Source organism: Crassostrea angulata, chromosome 4, assembly GCF_025612915.1.
Source record: "Crassostrea angulata isolate pt1a10 chromosome 4, ASM2561291v2, whole genome shotgun sequence".
In the NCBI taxonomy this organism is placed as follows: domain Eukaryota; kingdom Metazoa; phylum Mollusca; class Bivalvia; order Ostreida; family Ostreidae; genus Magallana; species Magallana angulata.
In genome coordinates this window covers 7,174,043-7,196,465 of record NC_069114.1, presented here as the reverse complement: position 1 = coordinate 7,196,465, position 22,423 = coordinate 7,174,043, and the positions used below count along the sequence as shown (strand labels likewise).

Genomic DNA, 22,423 nt, shown 5'->3' with positions numbered 1-22,423 from the left:
AAACACCAGTACTATTAATAATTACATCACAAATCTGAACACAGTTACGATTTCATTTTGATGACAAAGGCGATGTTACAAGATGATTCACTGTGTGTATCAGTGACTAGAGAAACACCATGTATTGTCACCCTTGCCTAGCGAAAATATCACAATACAGTTTTCATGGTTATAGTATGAATCTGTAACAAATCTATATACCTGGTAAGCAACAACTTTTTAACCCCCCCCCCCCCCCCCCCACTGGCAGCTGATTTCTTTTTTATTTGCAGTGCTTAATTGACCTTTAATAACATTCTGAACTGTGTCCAAAATTGATTTAACTGGTGTTCTATAACTCCAAAGGTTTCAAATGCGCCAAAGTATAGATGCAATCAAGCGTAACTGTTTACATATTCTTGCCACTGGCCTACGTCGGTAAAAAACTTGTTGTGTACCTGGTGTATGTCTTTATTTAAAGGGTATATATATCAACTTAACCAGACATTTATTAAATGGCTTTTTGATAGAAGTTCAGAGGCCTGTGCATTAAGGAGAGAGAGAGAGTCATCCACTTATTAGATACCATTAATGACATTTTTAACTCGTGTATTGAATACCATATATTTAATAGTCAATATGTTAATTTGAAAATATAATTTCTTTGGTTTAAATTTTTATTAACGAAAGCTCACAAAAATACATTCAAAACATCATCATGTAAATATACTCACTATTTAATATCATTTTTCAGAAACATCTGATTAGTTCAGCAAAAAAAAAAACCCAGAAAAAACAACAAGGACCTAAATATTTTGGATGTGGAATTTCTGAAGTTTGAATAGCTATCTGAGAAAACAAGGCTATTAGAAAATCACACACGACTACTCTAATTCTTAAGATTGAAAGGTAAGTAATGATAATTAGCTAAGACAGTTGGAATTCTACTTGGGTTAATATACCTGTAGCACTCCTCTTTATAAGGAATGGGCCTCAGTCCCTTTGTGGCCTCGCTCCATTGCTGGTGAAGAATTGAGTGCTACATGTCCATTAACCTTTGTCATTAATACATGTAACATAATTTTTGAATAACCACATGTAACATATAAATATATAGACCATTACATTTTTCATGTTAAAAAACCCCCCACAGATTGTTGACATGTTATAGATAAACTGTCATCTTGTATACATCTAAAAATAAACAGAGTTTGTTTACATGCAGTATGAATACTGAGTCATTTAATACACATGGTAACAATGACATAAACACAGTCTACTTGTTTACATATACTATACAAGAATATTGACAGTCTACATTTAATATGACAGGACAATTTGTTTATATGTAATAGTATCTATAAAAATGAACATAGTTTGCCAACATACAATAATTAAATACATGGAAACCTACATGTAATATAAATACAGTCAAACAATTTGTTTACATCCAATAGATACGGTCAGGTTGTTTACACGTGATACATGTTTGATATGAGATATGAAGCTAATGATCATTGCAGAACATTGACATGGCCGGGGCTCTTGTTACATGTACAGTGTATATCTGTAATTTATCTGCAATACTGACTGTAAGTACAATATAATCACACAGTAATCCTATCTAATATACACCATGTATATTCAGATGTAAACAGTTTCTTTACATGAATGATCTTACACACACAGTATGTAATGTATACTTGGTTCATTTGTTTACATATAATTTATGCAGTTAATTGATTTACATGTAATATTGGATTCTCTTCACTTTACCTGTGACACACTCAGCCACAAAGAGGTTGTCTCTGGTGTCCACACATAAACCACATGGATACTGTAAATGACAGTTGTCAATGTAGCGGAGGAACTGTCCGTCCTGATCCAGGATGTGGATACGGTGGTTGTCACGGTCTGCTGTCAGGATCCGACCCTGGCTGTCTGTTGTGATGCCGTATGGAACAAATGATTCCTTGGTAGTAGAGGGAGGACCAGTGTAGGTAAACCGGAGTTTCCCGGCCTGATTGACCACCACTACTGCATGGGCTCCATAGTCTGACACACAGATATCTAGGTTTCTGTTCTCACTGATGTATTTAGTGTTAAATAATCCACCAGATGAATAGAGAGGTTGTCCTTTGTCGTACTGAATACTTTCTTTCTCTGTGGAGCCAGAGTAACACACAACTTTTGTTTGTTTATTATCATCACTGTCCATGACAACCAGGAGGTCACCAGAGGAGGTACTACAGACACCCCAAGGTCTCCACCCCTGTAGTCTGATCACTGTCTGTATCTGTGTATTCTTCACTATGTTCACAGTTCTATCACTGTAACCAGTATAAACTAGATCACCACTCCTTGTCACTGCTATGTCTATTGGATCGTTCCCAGACTTGGTTTGGATGGACTCCACTAGTTCTCCCTGCAGGTTGAAGAGTTTCATCATGTTGTCATTACCACGCGTCCATACTTCTGTATCATTCAGACACGTCACACCGAATAGATGTCTATACCCTGTGCCTATATCTGTGATGACCCGGGGTACATCCATCAGTGACTGGTCTGGGGGAGAGGACTCGGCTCCCTGGGTCGGCATGCTGTAGTCTTGTTTCTCTGTTGTAAAAGATAATGCTGACAGAGAACCAAACTGTTCAATCAGCTGATCTGTGTGGATTTTCTGAGGCCTAAAGTTTGGTAAGGACACTTTGAGTTTAGGAGGCAATCTTCTGAATTCAGCATTCCTTGATTTGTACTCAGAGACAAGGCAGACATCTTTGGAGTTCAGTAGCTTCTTCAGTTCAGCAATGGTCTGTGTGATTTCAGAAATGGTGTGTGTGATTTCATTTTCCTGTTTATTTAGGATTGGCAGGTGTTTGGATTCCATTTCCTCCACGTTAGATTTCAGGTTTGTGATAATGGTGTCTATTTCTCTGTGCCAGACTTCTCCTTGTTTGTCAATTGCTGTTGTCAATTTCCGGGAGTTTTTACTCAGATCAGCTTTTTGCACTGGGATGTTGGATGCAATCTTTTTGTATTTAGGATAAATGAATTTCTCTAATTCCTGCAAATCTTTTTGCAACTTTTCCGTTTTGCTTTCAAAGGTTTTTAAAATGTCAACTGGTTTATGTCCCAAATGTTCCCCAGAAATACACTGTGCACAAATAGGAATGTCACATTGTTCACAGTGGAGTTCACATTGTTTGTTGGGGTGTTTCCTACACTTGGGATAGTTCAGAGTGGTTAGATACTGTTTAAGTGGCACCACTTTATGAACTTTAGAGGAATCAGAGAAATGTTTCTCAACACAGTTTCCACACAGATGTATATGACAAACTTCACAGTACATGGGGGCAATAGATGTTTTACACAGGGTGCAGCGTACAACATCATGGGCACTGTTCCAAGGGTCCATTGTAAGCAGACTTTTTCTTTACAATCTAGGAGGGCATTTATCTGAACAGAAGAGAATGATATGAAACATGTAAATACATATAATATGGAACATGTAATTACACATAATATGGGACATGTACCCATGCATGTTGAAATTACACAGAAAGATTTACAAGTATATTAATAAAAATGGATTGAAACAATTTTAGGCTGTCATGTCATGTCATGTATTTTGAATATTTAATTGTATTATACATGTACATTGTACTAATAATTAACATGCTATTTTATTTCAAGGTCATAGTGGATCATAAGGGTTTTTGTTAAATGTTGTTTTTTTTGTCTTTTAATGTTGATATTCAACAAAAAGACTGCAAATTTCAAATCAATTTTAAGTCAGTTGAAGAACTTACTCAATTTAATTTCACTGGTAAACTAACAGACGTCACAATCCAACATGGCGGGATCTAAGTGTTTAATCTTAGTTCCTGGTCCCTTAGCTACCCATGGGATTTTAAAGTTGCAGCATTCTCTGTCCACAATCTACATGTAGATAACATATTGTTGTCCTTTGTCAGCACAATATACCGGCAATTAGTTCTCAGCTGTATCGAACTCTAGAATTAAGGTTGTAAAAAATAAGTCTCATAGGAATCAACATGTCAGATGGTCTTTGTCCATTTATCAGTATCATTAATAATTGATGTATTACAGTAAAAAATATTACCTACTTGTACAAAGGCTGCCAGAACTTATCATTTTAGAACAACTTCCACCATAAAAAACTTCAAAAATCCAACATGGCGGGTCCCAGGTGTTTATTGTTCCTGGTCCTCCTACCTGTACAGGATAACGTGATTCAGATTTAAATGTCAGGTACACACCTGTAATATGACAAATAAGGACAGATAAATCAGATATCAGAGTACTCTAGAATCTAGGTCACATGCACATTGCATGTTAGGAGCTTAGGTTTAAAAAGAAATAGCATTTTTTTAATGAAAATGTATGTAGATACATATACAATATTAAATCTTTTAGCTTAGCTATATATTTTTATTGAAATGAATTCATTGACAAGTGTGTGTGAGGGATGGGGGGGGGGGGTTAAATTGGAATTACCTTGTCTGATGTCTAATAGTCAGCTTACAGTACCCTAGAAACACCAATTTATGCTGAGGCTACTTGTGATAAAGCTGATGTGGTGTAATGGTGCACACATTCTATTGTCAGAATGAAGAATGGGTTCAAGTCCCATCATCAGCTAACAAATGTAGAGAAATACTGGCATAGGCATATGTACCCAAATGATTATTATGAGTTTGGAGGCTAAACTAGCATACCAAAATGTTTGGAAGAGTTATGGATATTAGCTATATTACACTTGTTTTGGGGGCAATGGCAATTAATAATTTTGCACCAAAGAAATAAGTATTTTTCCAAAGAATAGAGAGAGGAATGATGGGCTAATCAAGTTTTATTTTTACTTTTTTTGGTCTTAAAAGTTTTATTACTCATTAAATTGATATTGAAAACTGCTGTAGCGATATATTTGTAGTATATATATGCAAAACAAAAATAAATTGATGCATTTTTTAAAACAATTCTATGGCAACATTACTCAGATTAATAAATTACAGTCAAGTAATTCTGTGAAACTTGTTATATTGAGGCGACTCTCTACACCTTGAAATGTTTTCTCAAATTTACTTTATTATAAGATAGATAGTCTTGATGTAATGAGGTACCTTAATCCCAGACTGCAATTGAGAAAGGGAGGATTATAAAATTTTTCAAGCAATTATTTACATGTAAATTAACATATTTCATTTGAAAAAACCACCAAAAAAATACTATTACAATACAATAGAATTGTACAGTTTGGGTTTTCAAACTTTTAAAAAGTAATCACTATATGTAAAAAAAACCATGAATACTGATTGTATTAAAGATTCAAATGAAGTAGGCTTCTATGGGGTGTAAATTTTCAAATTTAAAAGTTGCAGTAAACAAAAAAGAAAGAGATTTTCAAAGATTTTTATTCCCCCCCCCCCCCTCCGAAAACAAAGTTTGGAGGAGGGGGTGTTAATCGTTAATAGGAATCACCTTGTCCGTTTGTCTGTCGGTGCTATCAAATCCAGTCCATATCATTCTTATGGAGAACATTGGAAGTTCTCACTTCACATAATTGCAAAGATTGGTTATGACCTGTTGTGTCATGATTTTGACCCAAGGTTTTTAGGGTAAGTTCAAGGTCACTTGAAGGAAAAATGCAAAATCTGTGTCCAGTCTATTATAAATCTTTCTTATGCAGAATCATTGAAAGTTCTCATTTTACCTTAAGATTGCTTATGACCTGAGGGTGTTTCATGATTTCGACCCAAGCTTAATTTTATAGTCATAAGGAAGAAAAAGTTCATAATTTGTGTCTGGTCTATACCTTTCTTATGGAGAAACATTGGACGTCCCTACTTCACATAAAGATTGCTTATGACCTGAGCGTGTGTCAGGAACTTCACTAAGGTTTGGTTGAAAAAGTTCAAGGTTCATGTTAAAAAAAATACATAATTCCTGTTTAGGCCATATTATGCCAATATTTTGTAAAGGAAAATGATTAGAAAACAAACTAAAATTTGACACAAAGGTTAACTGTGACCTTCAAATATGTTCTGATCATGAGCCGTGATCATTTTTGGAAGTTTAAGGTCACAATAAAAAAATGGTGCATACATTATCTTCCAATAGAGAAATACTTGAGTTATTGATTTTTTGGGAGTTGATTTTAATCAACTCTCCTATGCACTTACTCGGGCAAAGCGAAAGTGAAACAGTGTTTAGACCTAAGCACAAATCAATACCGCTGACAACGCTTAGTTCTTGAAAATAATTGAAAAATTCGATGCTATGTATTCTGAAGCATTGTTTTTCAAGAAAACTTATTTATTAATACCATGAAAATAATAAGATTTTAAATTGTACAAACAATTTAGATATTTTTTAAAGTCGTATGTATTCCTACGCTAGAGTTCAATGTAGTCTCGTTCAACCAGACGCTTGGCTGTCTCCGTTAATATCCGACAAAACAGAGCCTATCTTGCTTGTCGGAGATAAACGGAGACAGCCGAGCGTTTGGTTGAACAAGACAAGAGTTCAATCTTGCCTGGATCCATACAAATTCTTAGAAATATTTCGATTACTGATACTACTTGCCATGCAAAATCACATATCGTTGATTTTGAATAAATGATAATCGATAAAATCAACTCCCATCAGTACTTCAGTACTTTGATTTATAACTGGGGGTATCATTTTTGAGCTTGATCACAGTACCTCTAGTTCCTATTTGTTTCAATGTTGATCTTTGACGTTTTGAACCCCTTTTAGGAACCCAATACAATCAGTCTGGGTTCACATTTTGTACAATTTACAATCTTCCCAATAGTAGGATGCTTGCATAGAAGTCTTACAATTTTCACTAGCATTGTAGTCCATTGAAGGAGGAGTTTAAACATTTTCCCAATATATTTGAATGTTGAACTTTCAATCCTTCTTAGGGCCCCAATATTAACCTGGAGTCTGTGGTTTTAATCACACAAATTGTAATACTGTAGTTTCATTAATATTCAAGGGTATCAATTTTTGTGGATAAAGTGAAAAGTACAGTTTCAAGGATACGTAGATTCGTGGCCAATGACCCAGTCAATACAAAATGTTAATAGAAATTGCATTTCAATGAACATTTAATTTCGTGGATCAACTTAACGAAATCCACGAAAATTGGTATTCAACGAATATTGATGAAACCACAGTATTGCAGTTTTTATGTCTTTCTAGATTCAACTTTGACCCCCCTCTTGGGATCCCAGTTTTGGCCTGGGGGTTATTGTTTAAAGTACATGTATGTTGAACCAATACTATCTGAAGATGCTTGCGTTATATTGAGTTCTCTTAAATTATAACATTGTAGTTCTAGCGAAGATTTATAAACATTATATATCCATTTCTAAGTTGAACTTTGAACCCCTCTTTAGAATCTCCATTATCTGAGGATAGTTGACAATGTGTAGTAATTCTACAATTAGCATTTTCGTTCTTCATAAGTTTTTAATCATTTTCTTTCTAAATTTTTATATTGAAGTTCAAAACGTTGAGACCCTCTTGGAGCCCCAGTATTGACCTGTGGGTCACAGTTTTAGTGTTTATGTATTAATACATGTATTGGTGTTTCTTGTAGAAGGGTTCCCGAGAAAATGATTTTTAAGACACACTTTATTTCAAATTACCTACATGTATATGCCTGTTGCAATACCAAGTTTACACCTTAGAATCAATTTGGCAGTACAGAGTTATTTCCCTTTTCATGAAATGGAAAATGGAAAAAAATCATATGTACAAAATTGTTTTATTTGAAAAAAATATATATCACAACACTTCAGAAAAAATTGCAGCATTTAGAAATAAATATCCAATAACATGAAAATAGAACAATGCATAAAAAAAGTTTACAAAAATCTCTATGATGATTATGCAAATGTTTTGAACAGATCTATGTTTTAACAGATATACTACACAAAATACATGGATATGCATGAAAAGTATATGTATAAAAGTTGCATTTAGAAGTACCCCACTGGAGCATTTTGCATAGTGCATTTGAATATAAATCTACAATATGTATATATTTGAGTCAAGTCACTTAGATCGTCATGCTAAATTGAGAAATTGTCCTCCATCTATCAAATCCTACTTTAAATCAATTCATCAAAAGTATGCACCTGGTATCTTGTACAACTGATATGCATACTGCATATCATTATCTAAATATTAATTTCTTGATAAGATTGAAGAATCTAATGAACATTAGAGGTCACTTTAACATATGCAGAAAATATTACGTTTTAAAGGAAAAGGGCCAGATTAAAATACTAATAATTGTGTTTAGTCTTTGATACATTCTTGTTTTAAATTATTGTCGTTAACTTCTTGGAAATGAGCACAATTTATTCTGTCTCCAGACCTAAATATTGTTGCAAATGTCTATTGCTGTTTGGCGATGAACCAGATTTCATTGTGTCTGTTGAGGAATCGGAATGGACTGTCATAACCGGCAGTGTAGGAGAACTCAGTGTGGTATTTACTGGTGTCCCCGATCGCCTGACCGAGCTTAATGGCCTCTTTAATCCACTCCTTAATGTCTGTAACATATCCACCAAATGACCTAAAAAAATTTGCAGCCATGTGAAGAATTTAAAGATGTAAATTCTTCAGGTACATATGTTTGCAGTTTTATCTTTCAATAAAAAAATCATACCAACAATGTTTATGAGCGTGTGCATGTGTGTGTGTGTGTGTGTGTGTGTGTGTGTGTGTGTGTGTGAGAGAGAGAGAGAGAGAGAGAGTGTGTGTGTCCTATCACTGATGGGCCAGTGATAGCTCACAGCATCTAATAAACTTTTGAGTATATTTTGCACGTAATTAGATTTGGGAAAAATGTTTTAATTTATAAGTAAGTACATTTATTTTTAGATAAAAAACAAACAAATCCTTTAGTGTTGAATCCAAAAAGTGAAATACAGTTGTTGCAGACCAAGCATTTTTTATACCTCACATAAACGTTCATCTTTGGCATATCCTGGGGGAAGACCCCTTTCTCTGTGGGGGTGGGGGGAGTCTTGACTTCGGGGGACATGAAGAATGACATGGTAAAGTTGTTCTCACAGGCGGGGCCCTGACCGGGCGTGATCATAGTCAGCACTGGGGCCGTCATTGCTATCTTCTTCTCTGGTAATAAATAAATTCACCATACATATGCTTCTCTTCAACAATTATGGTGAGTTTTACTACATTGATACATGAGAGTAAGATATAGGGATGGAACAATTTTTTGAAAATGTCCGATTGATTCTGAATTTTTAAATGAAATTCTCTATGGTGCTTTACGAAATGCTTGTCCATTTTGAGATATAAACAATCAAAGTTTTAGACTTCTGCTCCTTAAAACTCCAAATGACATAATGCTTGAGTAATCATTTTAAAAATAACATTCAGGAGACACTGCTACGAACATTTCATTGAGAGAAAAAAAATTCAAAAAAAAATTCCGAAATTTGCTTATCAATGAAGTACGGACCCCTGACTAATAAAAATGGTCTATCCACTTTCCATAATTCATTATTGTTTCTTCTTTCTAGGTGACTGAAAACTACAAACACCTGATTCAAAATGCAGGTCTTGGAGCTTTGTTGTCATTTTCATTTTGAGTTATTGTGATATTGCTAACCAGAAAAATTAGATATAAGTGAATAATATGATGCACGTCGTAATAAATTAAAGATCTACCATAAGTTTTTTGATGCAAGTTTTTTTGGTCTATAAAATATTATTAAGTAATATAAAATTTCATAAATTTAGCTTTTAAATTTTTTAATTTTTTTAAATGTACAAAAATATATTTTATACAAAGCTCCTCTTTTAAAAGGGGCATGGTCACAATTTTGGTCAAATTTTATTTTTCTGTTTTTATTATTTACAATGCTTTAGGGATGCATTTCTAATGATCAAATGAAATTTGGGTGCCAGTCGATGAGTTTTAAGCAAGATACTGCAGGGCTCACAATTCTTTGTCATGTAAACAAGGCTCGTGCCCTATTTTTGTTTACATAAGTTCAATATACCAGTAAAAAATCTTTTTCAAGCTGATTTGTCTATCTTTTTATTAATTTTAAGCATAAATAAACAGTAACTAACGATTAACACATTCATTTGAGGTCTAAAACAGGAAATTTTCACTTCAACATTCAAAATGTAAACAAAAGCTTTGTTTACATATCGAAGAATTGTAGGCTCTGTAACTTGCTCATCACTCAACAAATCACAAATGACAATCAAATTTTGTTGCCTATTAAAAATGCCTTACTGAAGCATTGTAAACATTAAAATCGAAAAAACAATTTTTGACCAAAATCCTTTAAGGAGATAAATAAAGCCTAAAGTTGGCCACGACCATCCAGTCCACACAAAAACGTGAAAGACGCTTAATTCTACTCACTGTCGGTGTTGGTTCCACTGATGTATCTGAACAGTCTCATGAAGTTGGTACTGGAGGCCTTACTGTAGTCCACTCCTGCTGTGTTAGTGGACATCCAGCTTGATGCACTGTACTGACGTAGCTCATATTCCTGACAGTCAAAACACAAGCTGTTATCATGGTTAAATACCTTGAGAATCTTCAATAAAATATTTTGGGGTCAGTTTCTAAATGCGCCTATTTTGAAAATCATAAATATCCAATGCAGAACATGTACATGTATGATTGTATGTAGGACTTTATTAAACTTACATAAAAAATGTTCATATTTAAATTTGTTTATATTCTGTTACTTATGAATATTATTGCTGCCTTCATATTATTAGGTAATTTTCGATCATACATATACACCTTATAAATTAGACTGAGAGAGAGAGAGAGAGAGAGAGAGATTAAACCAAGGACGTAAAAATTATAAATGTTTCTGATTACACTCTGGATTTGATAATTAATATTCTAAACGGTACGAAGTCGTAAATGAGACAGTTTGGAAGCTCACGCTGGCATTTTTAGTATAGTGGCATGTATAATGAGTTACCTTGTGTGTTTCCAACACCGTGTATCGAGGACAGTCCAATTTGTTGCAGAATTTTGGCGGCCATTTCCCTGATTTGGCAATAGGAACGTACTTTAACACATTTGCAAATGTAGATGAGAGAGAAACAATGATAAATAGAGATGTCACAGTTAACTCCTTCATGGTATCTGTTCAGTTGACGAATTAATGCGAAAAGTAATGGCACGTGAAAAGTTTTGTAACTTTAAGTTGCGTAACTCCTTTTGGCTAAATAGCGAACCCGATATATTTTGATTCATATTTCGTTAAAATTTGCGGTAACTTCACATCTTTTTTCGAAATATAAAAAAAGCAAAATTATCTTTAAGTAATAAATAAGCAATAATTATTTTGATAACTAATAATAAAATTGTATAAATTGTTGTTTTGACCAACGCTTCTTAGAAGATCGGGACCGAGATTCCTCCTTGTCACGTTGACATGCACGCGGCATGAAACGGAGTGGTGGATCATGTTTATGATGGTTGGCCTAGGCCTACTCGAAAAGAGTGTTGATAAATTGGTCGGTGCATTGAAAAATATACAAAAGATCAGAGAGTTTAGGGGTTTTTAGCCTAATGTATCGTTTCTTGCCCATATCCTCATCATTATCTTAGATCTGATTATGGAATAAGAGTGTATTTGCATGTGCTGGGGGGGGGGGGGGGGGGGGTCTTCCATATTGGAAGATGGGGTAGCGCCAAATCTCCTTATATACCAAAACTCTCCTTAAAGGTCAGCTACATATAGAGCCAAATCTCTCACACCTTAACACTCTTGAAAAGCCATGCAGGGACCAGTGGTGCCGAATCTTCACATATAAACAATCTAAAATTACTTAGTAAATAAACATCTAATAATTTTTCAATCAAATATACATTATTTTAGGTAAATGAAAAAGCAATCTGCTGAATCGTCAATAGTGTACATTGTTAAATTATCGGAAAATATTACAATATGTGAGCATATCAACCATTATGCAAAGTAAAAAATTAAACTATCGAGTTATAATCTTTGTTTTCGAGCTATATTTTAGTGCTCTAAATTTTTGGACAGAGAAGATATATCGCCTGTGCATCTTGTGTTTTTTTTACTTCAAGGAGAGAGAGATGGAATTTTTTAATATGTTTGATTTACAATCGTCAATAAAAACGTTGGTGCTTCATATTAGAAATTGAAATATTTCTAACAAAAAGAATAAACTTTTCTCATAGGAAAATCATTATTATTATTATAAAAACATTTCGCTTAATATAGTGAAATACAATATCTTTTTATAAATACATGAAGTAAGTTTTGATTGAACTAAACATGTTCTGTTTTATTTACGATCAATATTTAAAACTTTAATGCTGAAGTGAAACCTCATTGAAATTCTTTTTTAAATGAATACATTGTATGAACATTTATTCTTTGTCATGAACATGTGTGCTTCCTGATAAATAATTTTTGCTTTCATCATATAGTTATGACTTTGGCAAGGTATCGTATATCCGGCGATTTTCGCGATGTTCTAATTTTCGCATTTTTGCAGTCATTCCACATCGCAAAATATCAAATGCGCAAAAATCATATTCGTTATTGTGTGCTATAAGAAACTGTTTGAATTGCAAAAAAAATGAATGACGCAAAAAACTACACGTTTTCCTCATTTTTGCAAATTTTTATGTTACGCAAAAACCCCCAATTTTATGGTAGTTATATAATTAAATAAAAGTGATCAGCATGCTGTTGACGAAAGCTGAAATATCTTTTTATGCCTTTTATGTTGATTTAAAAATTTGTATTTGATTTGTCATTTCTAGGACACGTGGATTAAATTGAAGACTGAAGACCATACGCAATATATGATTCATGTACTCGGTTAATACTGTAGGTTTTACATTTCTAAAGTCGACCCTTTAAACCAGAATTGCCCTTTCTGTTGCCATCTTGTCCCTGTTATTACATTTATGTCCCCACTGATACCTATAGGAATGCTATGATTAAAAAAAATACACTTGTCAGGCACGAAGCATCAAGGGGGGGGGGGGGAGGGGGGGGGGGCCTGCCCCCCCCCCTCCCCCCCCCCCCCCACTTTTTCTCGCAGGAACTAATTTTTTAAAGTTTACATATAAAAAATTGAATTATCATAGAGTTGCCCCCCCCCCCCACTTTTTTTGGAGGATGTGAAAAATTGATATGAAAATAAGGAAATTAGGATTGAAAGTGAAGTTATATACTACGCCAGCCCCCCCCCCCCCCCCCCCCCCTGTCACGGATTAGGATTTTGAAGATTTTGGGAAAGTCTTATTTCCCCCCTTTTTTTTTGTTTTTTGGGCTTGTCAAGATTTTTTGGATTAGTCTGCCCCCCCCCCCCCCCCCCCCCCACTTTCAAAAGCGATGCTACGTGCCTGCTTGTCTCTAAATATATCAAATTTTATTCATGGTTTGCAAAATAAACTATTTCGGCATGTCAATGAGACGCGGTACGCACCACCTCATAAATTATGAATGGCATTAAATGCAGAATATTCTGAGTAAATGTTTTGCATATTAGTGTTGCCTGCTCCAAATGAAATACGGTTTGTATCCATTCAGCCATTCGGACATTGCATATTTTTAATCTATATTTAGTGTTAACAATTATCTTATCAATGAAGATAAATATACCAGATTGTATATAAATGTTTAATTTTGTTGGAGTATACAACTAGGACTGACTTTTCGGTCACCCAATGTAAAATTGTCTGTATCGTTTGTTTTTGTAGGTTACTATAAACATGTTTGAATCAAAATATATACGCGACAAAAAAACAACTTTTTAGCATCATTTTTTCAAGCATTTTTTAAATCGACCCATTCATATTCATACTCGACCACGAAGCTTTCTCCATGTCTGAAGAATGAAACCATATATGTACCTAGATTTTTTTTTTGTGATGGCTAATTTATGTTTGCCTGGTGAAGATTTTGAAGGATGTTTAGTTTTCGTGGGCTCGACTTTTTTTTCGGATAGATCACATGCACACGCATTTTGTATGTATGTTTGATATAAATTTGATACTAATAAGCTGATTACAAATAATGTTTAGTAAAATTAACATTCCAATTTTATTCACAGGTGCTTGAGGACAGGATCGACCCCCCCCCCCCCATCCACACCCCCAAAATTATAGACCCCCAGGACTTTATTTTTTTATGAAATTATCCTTTTATGACATATTTCTAATCTAATGTATACATTCATTGCCCCAAATTACCTAAAACAAATATTTTTAAAAATCAGACCCTCTACATATATAATACAAGCCTTCTTGTATATATATATACAGCGGGTCTGATTTTTTTTCAAAAATGTTTATTTTATGTTATTTTGGGCAAAAGATGGGTAAATTAGTTTAGAAATATGTCATAAAAGGATAATTTAATAAAAAAAGAAAAATAAAGTCCCGGGGGTCTATATACTGGGGCGGGGGTGGGGTGGAAGGGGGGGGGGTCGATCCTGTCCTCAAGCACCTGTGATATTTTATTCATGTAAAAACCGCACCATACACATGTCAGCTTAAGGAACTGTGATAGTATTGCATTTGTTTTTCACATCCTGGAGGAGGGAGTCACTACAAGCCAAAAATTTAAATATATCAATTTTCATTATCACTTTCAAGAAAACTCCTAGACCTTACCCCGCAATCCCCCCTCCAAATTAAGTGCATGCGTTGTAAAACTTTAAAAGGACTTGGACACGATTTTAGATCAATATTTTCTTTCTTTTTTTTTTTTGGACATAAAATGGTTTACTTGCTTATTTTGAATGATTGACCGAAATTGAATGTTGTGTTTTAAGTATAAGAGAGATAGAGGGGTAAGAATTCATCGTTACATGTATGTAAACAAAGCTCGAGTCTTATATTTGTCTACAAATAATGTGAAGTATGAAATTACCATTTCTTTGACAAAATTACTCGTAAGAGACAAGGCAAACTTGTTCAATGTGTAAAATATTTTATCAATAGAAGAAAGCAGCATTTGACTGAAACTTATACCAACAAAACACATATGTACACAATAACAAGGCTCGAGCTTTCTTTACAAAAAATAAGAATTCCAAACTCTGTATCTTGCTTATTACTAAATGTCTGACTTTCAAATGTTGACAAAGCATTAAAAATACCCATATTATTCACTCTAAACATTAATCAAAGTACTGAGGAACTGACGGGAGTTGATTTTGTCGATGTTTATTTATTTTAAAATCAATGATATGTTATTTTGCATGACAAGTACATGTAGTTTCTAATTTGAATTACGCACATTTTTATCATATTATGAATTTTTTGACAAGAATGTCGAGAAACCCCCATATGAATAATGTTCAGTTATATTTAAAGATAAAATTATTTCAATCAAACTATGTATCAGTGATAGAAATATTTCTTGAAAATTGTATGGATCCAAGCAATATTGAACTCTAGTCTCGTTTGGCTCGGCTGACACCGTAAAACTCCGATAATGATTTACGGAGACAGTCGAGCGTGGAGTTGAACGAGACTATATTGAACTCTAGCGTAGGAATACATACGACTACAAAAAATATTTAGATTTTTCGTACCATTTAAAATCTGACTATTTTCAAGGTATTTATAAATAAGTTTCCTTGAAAAACAATGCTTGAGCATACATTACATCGAATTTATCAATTATTTTCAAGAACTAAGACTTGTCAGCAGCGATGATTTGTGCTGAGGTCCAAACACTGTTTCACTTTCGGTTTGTCTGAGTAACTGCATAGGGGAGTTGATTAAAATCAACTCCCAAAATTGGAAAAATAAAGTTTAAAAATTTGAGCTCAAATCGTGTCCAAGTTCCTTTAAAATTCAGGCCAGTCTATGGTCCGTGCTTATGGTTTACATGATCTGCCTGGATGGTACTTGTACCCACAAGACCTGCAATATATAAGGAATAAGGACATTCTTTGAGTATTATGAGGTGATAATTTTGGTCGAGGCGTGATCAAATCCAAAAAAGCCCTTCGGGCTTTATGATAGATTTGATCACGCCCCGACCGAAATTATCACCTCATAATATTCAAAGAATGATTCCTTATTACTTATATTTATATAATTTTTAGCCATCGTACGATTAAATACTTAAATAAAAATAAACAAACCCCGCTGGCGCCTCATTTTGGCGTCATTTGTATTATGGGCTATATAGTACAAAATCGATACGTAGTATCACAGGCAAAGACACTGGAAAATGTAAATATACATGTTTATAGCCGTATAGTTACTCAGTATGACATTGCATTACCATGAAGCGCATTGAAGTGGTAAAAGTTTGCGTGTGAATGCATGGAATGTTCTAAACTTTGCATCGAACGTAAATTGTTACACAAGACACGCCCATTTCTTTTGAAACGAGGAATGTACATTACAGTTCAATACTTTAAAGTGTACACCATTTAATACTATAAAGATGATTCATAAACAACATAAAAGACATAATTACATATAATTAAAAATCGGGATGCAGCTTTTTTGCAATTTTTCCAGGGTCCAAGAGTAAAACAAGAAATTTGGAAATTTGAAGCCTTTTCTCTCCAAATGTACACGCACCGGAACAGTTTTATGTCGATTTTAATACACATTATTTTTTTCTGTCAAACTGTTTTTAGATTCATTTGCATTTTAAATATCAAACATAACCAAGTTACACATGCTAAAATGTATTAAGATTTTAGTTAATTCGGTAACTAATAGAGAATGGCAAAAACAGTGTGACCGGTAAAGTGCAATTGGGAGTATTTTCCCGCAAGGAAATTCAAAGTGCGCGCATGTTAAAACCGTCTAAAAAGCATGGAAACGGTACGTCCAAGAAGGTAAATGTATATAAATACATTGTGACGAATACTATTTTTAAAAATTCTCGTTTCAAAAGAAATGGGCGTGACTTGTATAACAATTGACATTCGATACAAAGTTTAGAACATTCCATTTAAACGAAATTGTTTACCACTTCAATGCGCTTCATTGTAAATTTTAGAAAATCCTGTTCTCCTCTTCCATATTAAATTTGATTGTATTGTTATGCACTTTATTTAAATTGGGAATTTACAACCTCCAGGTTTAGTTTTAGGTCTTTGTGAGGGGCTAATATGGCCATATAGTGAAAATACAAAAAAAAAAAAAAAATTATTATTAAATATTTTTTTGTACATTCACAGTCTTTGCGTGGAGATACACTAAATGCATTGTAATTATGTCCCCAACGCCTTCTTAATAAATTGTGAAATTCACTACCCATGTGACAGGGGTTCGGGTTTTTTTTTTTTTGGGGGGGGGGGGTGAAAAATATGGTCATATAGTGAACATGTTTGTTTTTAATCATTTGAATTACACAGGTAACTTATTGCTGTTAGTAAACATCGAACAATAAATAAGGGGTAACAGACAGAGGGGGTTCGGATTAGCGTTTAGTCTCCAAATGAAGCTTATAAAACTCCATACACGGACTCCCTGACAAGCCCGCCTAAGAGCTATGGTACTCAGGTGACCGCCACGGCCTGTAAACCTCTAGTAATAATTTCACGTAGTTCAGAGCTGTCAGAAACATACACTTTTGGTGATTTTACGTGGATATTTATTTTTTGCACTTGATTACAAAACTACAGTATTCTTAAGATAGTAGTATCTCATATCCGTACAATCATATTTGTCAATTAATACTTTGTTAATTCTGATAGTATGATGAGTGATACTTAATTAGTGTTATCAAAAAACTTTGAAGAATTACAAAAATGGTCAATTTGGGACCCTCGAAGGACAACATGGTTGTACAATTATGTTGATAAATAATATTACACATTCATACATTTTAACATTTCTCTGTATACGTGTGTAAATATCACACTAACTAAATGATCCTACATCAAGCATAACATTTGAGTACCAACCTGACTCAACATTAACAAAAACGCAAATCAAGCTTCGGGGGAACACCAAAAGTGCTTGGCCATGAAATCAAAACGTATACTTCATTATATTGACTTTTTTTTTAAGTATATCGCGTTTGATTGTCAATGCCATGAAGGTTACGTGAATATTGACATAATTGAAATACTATGTAAAAAAAAATAAAACTGCTATGTAGTGGTCTATAACAATCTAAATAAAATGCATGCAAAAAAACAAACACTTTAACATCAACTCAAACATGGATCGAGTAGCTCGTTTTCTTTAAACAGAGCTGTTTATTGTCATTTGATCACCATTCTTGGTAAAATTAGGTAACAAGATGATTCATATTTCTAAAAAATACTTTGATCTTATAACCCCCTTGGAGGTTTAGCATTGCCAACCAAGACTAGTTACCCAAATCAAACACAATTTCGGTTGGTATTCTCCTTACAGTGACAATTAACCTTAACGCTAATTGTTTTACAATATTTACACATTGTTTATGATATGTGTGATCTATATAACTTTCTACATAACGAATCAAAACTTAATGCTTCTCAACCAGAATATCCAGTTAAGTGTTATTGAGCTGAAACACCTTGATGAGTCCTTGGTAGTTCCCCACCCACAACGTGGATTTACAAAGAGACATGGACCATGGATATCTTACATCATTTTCTGTCAGTAGGTACTTCATGAACTCACCGTCAGGACTCAGGAGATGGATCTGGCAGTTAAAATGGTCAGTAACAATGATGTTACAGTGTGAGTCACAAACTACATCAGATGGAATAAATGGGTTTGTCAGTTTCTTTCCACCGTAAACTAACTTAATAGATCCATAGGAGAATAGAATCACTAGTTCACCGGTAAATTGACTTGTCATGTTCACCACACAGATATCATTGTTACCGTTCTGTCTGACTCTGGCTGGTGCAGTAAACAGCCTGGTCTGACCGTCCTCCTGGTACTTGTACTCACGGATGACTTCACCGGTCAGTGTCACGTGTCTGACTAGACGTCTGCTGTGCGAGTCTGGTTGATAAAGCTCTGACTCATTATCGCCCAATGTGACCAGCAGTCCTCCTTCTGTTGATTGACAGATCCCACCTGGTTCCAGTGGAGCTGTACTGAATATTGTAGAGACTGAGCCTGACGGGGACAGACGGACTATGGAGTCGTTATCACAATCAGTGACATACACATCATCACTGTCTGTTACACATACAGCATTTGCATTTATATAGAATTTTTCCTTTTTCTTATTCCCTATGTTCACTCGTTCAAAGAAATTTGATTTATCATCTCCCACAAAACATGTATCTTTATCGATTGCCTCCAGCACACATAAAAGTTTATCTCCATATTGAAATGATTCTGTCTCAGTAACGCTGATATCATCCAAATCAAACGTTTGTCCCATCATTGACTCCAGTAATCCGTTATTGATGTCCCCTCCCATATATCTCAGTGAATAATCTCCCGTCTCTATATCACTGTCTTTGTTAGACAAAAGGTTGAATAAGTCTCTGAGGTTGTCTATTAAACTTAAGTCAGACATGGTACTGTGTCTGTCTTCCAGGAATTTCAGAAGATCCTTGATTTGTTCTCTTTTCTTTTCTACGTCTAATTTTTTTTTACTCACTTCAGTATTTTTTCTTTCCAGATTTTCCCTCAGTTTAGTCTCAAAATTCTTCTTAATTTCACCAAGTTTTGACACAATCGCATCATAATGTTTTTGAAGCTTACGGACCTCAGAATCACAACATTCTTTGTTGTCTTCCAGTTGTTTGGTTGCCTTCTGTATCTCCTCGTCCATCTTTTTCACGTCCTCCTTCTTAACCTTTTCCAGAGTCTTCTTTAGCTCTCGTCTCCTTAGACTTCCTGCTGTGGGGATAGTTTTCCAGTCGTGATCCTTGTGGTCTGATTTGGCACACTGTGAACAAATAAACTCATCACAGTCCTCACATGTCAAGTCTATATTCAAATCGTGTTTCTCACACATTGGGATGTGTTCTTGAGGATATCCAAGCGGATATATAGAAGATATGGCCGCCATGTTTCTGTTTCGGTAAACACAGAGACCTAATTTAGATTTTTTAAGGGTGTTGCTAAAACGCGGAACGGTAAACGGAACAAAAAACGGAACGGAACGGAAAATCTTACTTAATGTTATTTCATAGGCGTCGGAACGGGGAGGGGGGGGGGGGGGGGGCTAGCCCTCCCACTTTTTTTTTTGCAAAGTTAGACCTAACCATTAGGCACATAGCACCATAGAGGGTTCAGCCCCCCCCCCACCTTTTCTTGCAGGAAAGATACAGGCGTGCGAGCAGTTCTCGCCGAGTACCATTTCTCGCCAGTACTTTGTGACGTCATTTTTCGTATATAATTTTATGTGTTAATTAATTGTTCCTAAATTTACCTGGAAAAGATGAAAAAATATCGAGATGTTGGAGTCATAGGTATAGTAGCCCCCCCCCCCCCAAAAAAAAAGGATTAGGAATTTCAAGATTGACGATGTTTGGGAATATTTTTTTTGGTCAAGATTTCTGAGGATTAGTCTAGCCCCCCCACCCCCCCCCCCCCTTTCAATTTCCTTCCGACGCCACTGTATTTACTTCATAGATTTGTGAATCATATTAAAAACGATATACTTTTTGCAATTTTTGATTTTTATTTAAAAGATTAGCAATATTAAATTATTTATTCAAGAAAAATTATTTCCTCAAAATTTAAAGTAGATGCATTTGCCACTATATTCTGTCCAAATATATCCACGATTCACATTTTGCAGAATAGCTCGATATTTATATATACCTCAGGGTTCAAGCGATTCAATAATAAATAACATATCATTTATGTCTCTGGTTAATGTATTTTCATTTGGTATATATTTGGAATCAACTCGCGTTTTTGTGTGTTTGGAAATTTGAAGTCTCGATCTCGTTATGCAATGTACAAAACATTAGCAAATGAAACTATCCTACATTCATCATCTTGTGTCCGAACCATTTGTATATGTATCCTATATATATATATATATATATATATATATATATATATATATATATATATATATATATATATATATATATATATATATATATATATATATATATATATATATATATATATATATATATATATGTTATCTATATAATGTAAAGAGGAAATATCATTCATCAGTAAGATAATAAAAATTGTTATTCAATTAATCAAATGTACTCGCTGATCGATCTCAGTGGAGGAAAACACTGTTCAGTATATTTCTCATTTAAGCTGTAGTTTTAATCATAGAAGAAAATTGGCAAACTGTGTGTTGATAAATCGGGAATTATAAATATATAAGCTTTCAAGAACTGTAAATAAAAGGTTTTGTCATTGAACCTATCAAACGTAGACATATATATCATGCATTCTAATTATAAATCACCCTGAGTTTGGGGTATATTGAATTACGTGTGCACAATGACGTACCTGAATAAGTCGGTGCTTATACCACAATTGTGTATGGAATATAAATGTTTCGTTTTTGTGTGTAAATGAAAAGTTCGATCGATTCATGGGCTATTAAAGGCGAACTTTATTTGATACTGGTCTCCTCGGGTCCTTAATTGTGTGTTTTCACAGATAGCGTGTACTTACACACGCGATGAATATAGGTTTTATGAAGTTTAAATTAAGGTAGTTAAAAGCATGGACTAAAATAATGATTTCTGTGCTCTTTTTTTATACAGAAGGGAAATAAAATGAACTAATTCATTAAAAATATTGTTTTTCAATTTGTCGGACTGTTTTGTGTCAGTTAAGATACTGCTTCGAACTACCCGGAATTAAGTGACGCGCAATACACGTTGTCGCTTCTTTAAAGAAAGAGTGTGACAAATGTGTCTTAATGTTAAAGCTGCATGCTTAGTCCGATTTTAAATGTTTGCCCCCTATAAAGATTTATGTGCATAACTTTACTATGATTTTGGCAGTCGCTATCTGAACAGATCATTGCATGCATGATTTATAAACAAATGAAAAATGTGTATTAAATACACGTACGTGATTTACCTAATAGATAAATTCCTCCAGAAAATAGATAAATAATTTTTTCTTTAACACCCCCTCCCACCCACGCCGATGTACTTTAGCGTGTTTGGTGTTTGATTCTTTTCCTTAATGTGGCTCTAACCTAAATGTCAAGCTTCTCCAATTTATCAATGGCATCTGGGTCTGGTATCAGCTAGGCAACTCATGTCCAGGTGTGTACAGTCAGTGGCTCTTGATCCTTTTATTGAAGTTGCTTCGGTTAAACTAGATGATTCGTTCCTCTCCCGAGAATCTAAATGATGTTGGATTTTCCCTTCTCTTTAAAAATTTCGATAGATTGGTTGTCCACTGATAAAACATTGACCAGTTCTGATTGAAAGACAGGTTCTACTGAGTCGGCTGTTTGGGTTTCATTGCACACACTCCAAA

At 34.4% G+C, this 22,423-nt stretch overlaps 3 protein-coding genes across 4 annotated transcripts; all 3 read right to left on the bottom strand.

The window, feature by feature from the left end:
- Positions 1-1,545: 1,545 nt before the first annotated feature.
- LOC128180173 (E3 ubiquitin-protein ligase TRIM71-like) lies at positions 1,546-4,259 on the bottom strand. Of its 2 annotated transcripts, none has more exons than XM_052848060.1 (3): positions 4,107-4,259; positions 3,789-3,992; positions 1,546-3,435 (listed from the first exon to the last, which is right to left on the bottom strand). In XM_052848060.1, exon 3 carries the CDS (start codon positions 3,392-3,394, stop codon positions 1,724-1,726), a length of 1,671 nt encoding a protein of 556 aa, XP_052704020.1. In that variant the 5' UTR covers positions 3,395-3,435; positions 3,789-3,992; positions 4,107-4,259; the 3' UTR covers positions 1,546-1,723. The 2 variants fall into 2 exon arrangements, with proteins under 2 accessions (XP_052704020.1, XP_052704019.1); XM_052848059.1 differs by having other exon boundaries at positions 4,103-4,254.
- Positions 4,260-7,760: 3,501 nt separating this feature from the next.
- On the bottom strand, positions 7,761-11,269 carry LOC128180187 (heme-binding protein 2-like). The gene is made up of 4 exons (XM_052848080.1): positions 11,001-11,269; positions 10,424-10,553; positions 8,979-9,156; positions 7,761-8,593 (listed from the first exon to the last, which is right to left on the bottom strand). Exons 1-4 carry the CDS (start codon positions 11,160-11,162, stop codon positions 8,413-8,415), a joined length of 651 nt encoding a protein of 216 aa, XP_052704040.1. The 5' UTR covers positions 11,163-11,269; the 3' UTR covers positions 7,761-8,412.
- Positions 11,270-18,530: 7,261 nt separating this feature from the next.
- On the bottom strand, positions 18,531-20,015 carry LOC128180179 (uncharacterized). Its single transcript, XM_052848070.1, has one exon. It carries the CDS (start codon positions 20,013-20,015, stop codon positions 18,531-18,533), a length of 1,485 nt encoding a protein of 494 aa, XP_052704030.1.
- Between the last annotated feature and the right edge of the window lie 2,408 nt (positions 20,016-22,423).